This window comes from Centruroides sculpturatus, unplaced genomic scaffold (genome assembly GCF_000671375.1).
Source record: "Centruroides sculpturatus isolate CEXI.00-Female unplaced genomic scaffold, Cexi_2.0 scaffold698, whole genome shotgun sequence".
NCBI classification, from domain to species: Eukaryota; Metazoa; Arthropoda; class Arachnida; order Scorpiones; family Buthidae; genus Centruroides; species Centruroides sculpturatus.
Genome location: NW_019385119.1, coordinates 354,368 through 361,500, shown reverse-complemented (window position 1 = coordinate 361,500; position 7,133 = coordinate 354,368). Strand labels below are relative to the sequence as shown.

The window sequence follows — 7,133 nt, the reverse complement described above, 5'->3', positions numbered from 1 at the left end:
GCAAAAATATGGTAACAATTTTTCTCAAAATATTAAATAAATTTTGAAAAAATTAAATATAATTAAAATGAACGTTAATGAAGTCAAGCTAATAAAAGAAATTTGTTTTGATGTATTCTTTTAGAATAGCTATGGTATATAATAAACATCTATACCGAAAAAATATAGTTTTATAATGTAATAGCAATTTTATTTACTACTCAAATTTCAAATTGACAGTTTATTTACAACCATCAATAGCACAATATTACACTTTAAAACCACGACTCTTCCTTCGACCACGAGCTCTCTCAAATTTTCTTCCCTTTGATCTAACATAGGGCCTATAAAAGAAAATATTTGTTATTTTAAAACATGAAAATCAACAATTTGATTATATTTAATCCAATTAAGATTTCAAAATTGCAAATAAATGATATTCAGATTTTTGAAATAAGCAAATAAAATTTAATTATTAATTCTTTTTACCTCTATGTTTTTATTGCTTTACATTTCTGTGTTTATACCATCTACTTGTTTTACATCTTTATTAATTTAATTATAAATTAATAAAGATGTAAAACATTTTCAAAATTTCGTAAACAATATGTACATAAATATTTTAATTAAAATCTAATAACCATCATCATCAAAATATTATTATAAATTTGATAATTAAGTTAATACAGTAGAGCATCGATTATCCAAAAGCCAATCATCCGAAAGAATTCCAGTCGGCAAATTTAAATTTTTGCCAGTGCTGTGGCGCTGCAATCTTTGGCTATGTCTTGGGCTACTCAAATATTTTACGTTTTTGATACTAAATTAACTTCTGAAGTATAATTTTTTATTGTTTTTATATTTTTCAATATATTTATTTTGTTTGTGCAAAATAAAAAAGCAATTTTTAACGATATAATAGTCTTCGTTAGGCTTAACATCGACAAAAATTCAACGTGAAGCGACACGCAATGGAGAAAAATGTCAAGATGGGATAAATTAATATATTTTTTCGTACATAATCGGTTATCCGAAACATCTATCTTCCGAAGAACCCTAGTTCCCAATTGATTCAGATAATCGACGCCCTACTGTATTAAGACAAATTGAGATTTCAGTTCTTGATTTAAAAGCCAGTCTGAATTGCAATTACTTATGTTGTAATTTTATAATTTTGAGTTTTAATCTATAGTTTTAATAATACTTACTTAGTGTGGCTGTGTGGAACTCCAGGAGCTGGACCAAAATGTCTACATGCTTCTCTAGCTTTTCTTGGTCCTACAAAATTAATAACTCCTCATTAATTTTATCACAGTAATTCATAATTTAAGCAAATTTTATTCAAACATGTATACTGTATTAATGAAACAAAGCTGTAAAGAAAAAGTTAAACACTATTCAAACATCACTGAATGACATTATGATGACCCATTTTATTATTATTATTGAATCTATTTACTGGAAATTAATTTCAACAATTTTATTTCAAGTCATAGGTTAAAGTTACACTCCAGTTATCTGTTGTGTTAAAACATTACAGTTTATCAATTTACATCTGTACACCTACCCAAATTTATTTATTATACTCTCAATAATTAATTTTAATCCTTCAATAAAGTCTTTGGATCCATTCTGACAACATTTGTACATTCAGAAAGGACATATATAGCAAAGATAAATGTAAGAAAGGTAATAATTGTTTTAACAGATCTTACACAATACATAATTAGCATATCTTTGAAAAAAAATGACATTATAAAAATAATAAAGATATCTTCAAATGTTTTAAACAACCCTTTTAGAATTTGGTTTAAAAAGTAGTTGAATCTTTTGAACCATGAAAGTTGAAATGGAATAAGGCACATTTATATATAGGAATAAAAGATGACGTTGATCAAGTGCTGTCCCTTCGCTCTTTTGTTAAGAGTGATATTCTTTATCAAAGAATTTAAGAATTAAGAGTGAAGGGACAGCACTTTATCAATGTCATCTTTTCATTCCTGTATATGAAGAGAGATTATTTCAAAAAGAACAGCTCTCTTCAATCAATCTCACCATCCTTAGTGAAATAATTTTTGAATTATGGAACACAATTCCAGTACTAGCCTCATAAAACTTTCTTGTCTGAAACAACTTTTGTTATATTGTCAGTATCATGAATGGCACTAGGGTGGGATGAGAGCAATGCCACCTCATCCTAAAATAATTTATTCGATTTTACCTATATTGACCATTAATGGAGAATTTCTTTAAATGTGTATTGATCGTTCACCAAATAATTACAATTTTCATTAAACTTTCCACTCACATCTTACTAAAGATCAATTGTTAAATTTAAAATCTGCAGATAACATCCACCTCACTAAAACAATGTTCTGTCCCACCTTCACTCCCAGAATGAAAATCATAGCACTGGTCAGTGGCAGTATCTTTAATAAAAGCATTCTTAAATTATCCTGGAACAACTATTCTTTGAGTGTTAATATGCCCTTAAGTAAATAAAAACTATAATTGAAACCATCAATCAAAAAGGGCCAATGTCAGGAAAACCTAATTTTTTAATTACAAAAAACTAAATTGTTTTAACACACTGAAAAAACAGTCTTAACAATGAATTAAATAATAGTTTACACTTTGTTCAATTACAAAGGTGATTTGATAGGATATGAGACTTCAAAATGAAAAACATAAGTTAGTGAATCATTTCTTTTATTTTTCAACACATTTTCCCTTCTAATTCAACATAGTAGAACCAGCAAGTGCTGAAGTGCCATTATGCCTGTTCTGTAATGATCAACTTCTCCGTTGCAGCAATAAGTTATTTATCCAATTTAAATTTCTTTTCGACAGGGAAAAGTTTGAGCTTGAAAGCCATTCTGTGCTAGATATGGTGAGTAGGTTGAGTGGAGAATTACTTGGAATCATAACTCATTCAATTTCTTTTGAACAATGTGACTTATACAAGAAAGTACATTATCATGATGGAATAGCACATTTTTCTGTAATTGCTGCTATTCAATTGACAGCATAATAAAGACAGTTGATAGCTTAGTCTTTTGTAAGGTAATCAATGAGAAATGCCCTCTTAAAAAATCATGGTCATTACCTTCCCAGTTGATGGAAATGACCTGGCCTTCTTTGGTGGAGAATTGCAATGATGCTTTAGTTCTTGAAATTGCTGTTTACATTATGGAATATAGCAATAATGTCAAGTTTCATTAACTGTCATGGGATTTGTGAACTTATAGATCAATTGTTCGAGAACAAAATAATACAAGAGTTCTTACCAGAGATACTTTATTAAACCTGTAACATTGATGACATTTTGACCATTTGGAAGTTTGAACTAGATGTGAATAAACTGTTGCAGTGATTCAATGTCAACCATTAAAGATTCACACTTAAAATAGACAAAATTAGCACTAACGAGGTCCATTTCCTTGATCTCTACATGATGTTAAAAAATGGCAGGATTGACACATGGGTTTATAACCTGCAGGAATAAAGCAGGTAGATACCTGCTTTATTCCTGCAGTTTCCAGTGACCTATACCGTTATAAGCTGGCTGGGTTTAGAGCATTAGTTAGTAGAACTTTTACACATTGCTCCAACACTAAAGGTACTAAGATAGAATTGGAGTGCATTAACAGTATAGCATTAAAGCACAGATATAGAAAAAAAACTTATTCCATCATTAGCTCATAAAATTGAGTGTAAGAACAATATCCACCCCACTAACAACAGGAAAGAAGAGACACAACCTCGAGAGCAGGAACAAAAACACCTCATAGTGGCTATGATCCAAGGCTGCAAGCCACTTATAAAAGATAGCAAAATATGTTAACATATCAGTGCAATCTGACCATCTTTTGCTTACTATCCAATGCCAAAGATAAGATCAAAGTGAATAGAACCCCAGGGGTATATTGTTCCCATATTGGACAATAGATTTGAAAGAGATCTTATTTATGTGGGCTCTACTAATAGATCATAGACATGTAGAATTAAAGAACATCAAGAGGACATCCCTAATAATAAACTAGTAACAATTCTGGTCCAATATGTGAATGAGCCAGGGTGTCAATCATCTGGAGTAAGGCAAAACTATGAGTTTTGCCTTACTCCAGATGATTGACACCCTGGCTCATTCACATATTGGACCATAAGGAGTCTTAATGCATCAACTGATGGAAAGTGCATTAATAGTAAAAAGACCATGAGACAATATCCATTGCTTGGCAGTTTTTGGTTGATAACTCTCTAAAGGGGAGCAGATAAATGATATTACAACATGATGATACTATAGATAAATAAATTTTTGTACTATGTGCATGTATCCTCTTGTTATAATAATTTGTAGAATATATGTAAAATGTAACACACGTGTTAAATATTCAAAAACCAGTCAACATCAAAAAGAAAACAATTTTAAAAAACGTTATAAAACAGAATCTCTACAGTTCTGTAAAGTTCAATGCTTGATGCAGGCCCCTTCTGTTTTGTATTGAATTCAAATATATATTATTTGCTGAAAGATTGTATGAATGGTATCAGTGTTTAATTTATCTATGTTCCAGCTGTTACAGACTTTTATAAAAAAAACAAGATTCACACATTTTTCTAATGCTTCTTTACTGTTTTTTAACACAATTTTATATATTAAATGATAAACTATTTATATTTAAATAACAATTTATAGATACAGTATTTAAAACTTCACCTTGTATCAATACAGTTCCTTTTCCTTTTGGTGACTTCAGAGCTAACTGATCAAAAGTCATTATTTCACCTCCAGCTTTCAAAATTCTACCACGAGCTCTCTCAGTAATTCTCAAAGCACAGATCTATAAATGACAAATTTAATAAATATTACTATAAATGTCAAACAATAAAATATTTTTGTTTCAAATCCTTAATTAGTTATTAAGGATTTGAAACAAAAGTATTTGAAGCATTTTGGTAATTATCAAGATAAGATCATACACAACACACTGCACTTTCTTTTATTGCTCTTTTTTTGGATTGTTCATTGTCACCCCATCACTTTTGGAAATGAGAGTACACAAAACAATAAACTTTAATGTTGTGGTAGTAAAAGGATGGTTTTCTAAGGACTGTTATTGTCTTTGAGAAATTATATGACAGTCAAATATCAGAAAAAGAAGAAACTTTGATCAGCATTTAACTGATATTTAAAAAGTTCTATAAAACAATACTAAGCCTGACCCAGAGATGATATCTTCATTCAGATAAATTATTTATCTACAGGGTTAGTGAGAAATAAGTTTCCCCACTTCAGAGAGCTCTGGAGAGCATGCTACTGCTCAAAATGAGACAAAATTTGGACTACAAATAATTCAATGTGCTTGACATTTCTTACATAAATAAATTAGTAAAAAGTACATAATCCGTCAATAGGTGGTGCTGGAGCACACAGAAATATTGAATGTGTGCACACACACAAATGTTGAATATGTAGTACTAAATAACTGCTTAATATGTCCTTCTTCATTTTAAACAATGTGCTCTAATCACAAAACCATATTTCCCACAGCTGAACACAGTGAGTCTTCCGGAATATCCAGAACATGGTGCCAAATGCAGTCCTTCAGATCTGGCACAGATGCAGGTTTTCTACAATAGACACTGTCCTTCAGGAAACTCCATAACCAAAAGTCACAAGAAATGATATCCAGTGAGCAAGGAGGCAATGCTAAAGGAAAATAATGGCTGATTACCCGTGCATCTGTGAAAGGCTGTCTTAGTATGGTTTTGCGATTATAGCACATTGTTAATAATGAAGACGACATATTGAGCAGTTTTAGTGCTACATATTCAACATGTCTGTGTGCTCCAGTGCCACCCATCGATGGATTTTTGTACTATATATTTTTTTTAATTTAAGAAATGTCAAGCACATCATTTGAATTATCTGTAGTGCAAATTTTGTCTCATTTCGAGCAGTAGAACACACTCTACTCTCTAACGTGGAAAACTTATTTCTTACTAACCCTGTACTTTGGTATTTAACAAACCTGTTTATAATAATAATAAAAAATTTAATTTTATAATTATGCTATCAATTTATTAATTATATTTTACTTATATCCATGTTTCTATATATAATTATGAGTTTACAAAACTGTTTAATTATTTGATCCAAATTATATAATAAAATTATCATTCATTCATCAAAAGATTGCCTGCATTTTTAACTGTAAAAGCAATTTTTAGTGCATATATAAGACTTTGGGGTCAAAAACATAGTAGTTTACGTATGTAGTGGCCATCCCTGAAACCTTGGCAAGTGGGATAAAGTGCTACATCATGTCTAAACCACATGTAAACATAGCACCAGTAAAAAACATAGTTGAAATCTTATCAATATTGCTCAGGAGTTCTGGTTGTAATAATTACAGAAATGAAAATACTACAATGCATTACCTTTAATGGATTAGGAATTACCTACAAATGCTATTATATCACTTAGTTTTATTGGGTTGTTCAGAAAGTACAGTAGAACCTAGATTATCTGGACTAATTGGGTTTGAAGGTAGTCCGGATAAGGAAAAATCCGGATAATCAAAACAAATACTTTAATTTGTCTTTTAATGATAATACAACATGTTTTCTTTTCGATGACATATTGGTAATATTAAAAGTAAGTACTGTATTTAAATCGTGATCAAATTTTCAAGAAACAAACGTTCGTATTGAATTTGGACTACTACTGACCAATGCGAACAGACTACCTATTGTATAAAAGCCCTCTGGTGGCACAAGAAGACAGATTTTATAAAAATAAAAAGCAGTTGAAACTGCACTTTTATGAATAAAAATTTGACAAACTATTTATCGTTTTATGACAAGTAAAATTTTTTTGTCGCGTTCACGGCTTTTAAGTAATGCATAAACCTTCAAGGGGCGAGGCCCTTCGGACCGCAAGGCATAGGCGGTGGCCCACGTCGTCCATGCCTTACGCCGCCCTTGGTCATAGAAATGATGTAATTTGAATATAAATTATTTATAAATACGTATGTCAAGTTATATTTTTATTACTACGTAAAATATATTTAAGAGTTTACGACCACTGTGCTGGGTGAGACGTTGTTGAAACAAAAAAAGTTATGCATTCCATCACGTACATAAACAGT

At 30.5% G+C, this 7,133-nt stretch overlaps 1 protein-coding gene across 1 annotated transcript in view; it reads right to left on the bottom strand.

The window, feature by feature from the left end:
• Window positions 1-173: 173 nt before the first annotated feature.
• LOC111635036 (60S ribosomal protein L18-like) overlaps window positions 174-7,133 on the bottom strand; it is a 17,260-nt gene continuing 10,300 nt past the window's right edge. Inside the window, exons 5-7 of the mRNA XM_023379884.1 lie at window positions 4,700-4,823; window positions 1,188-1,257; window positions 174-323 (exon numbers count right to left, since the gene is read on the bottom strand). Of these exons, the coding sequence (XP_023235652.1) occupies window positions 248-323; window positions 1,188-1,257; window positions 4,700-4,823 (270 nt within the window). The 3' untranslated portion in view covers window positions 174-247. The remainder of the gene's footprint in view (window positions 324-1,187; window positions 1,258-4,699; window positions 4,824-7,133) is intronic.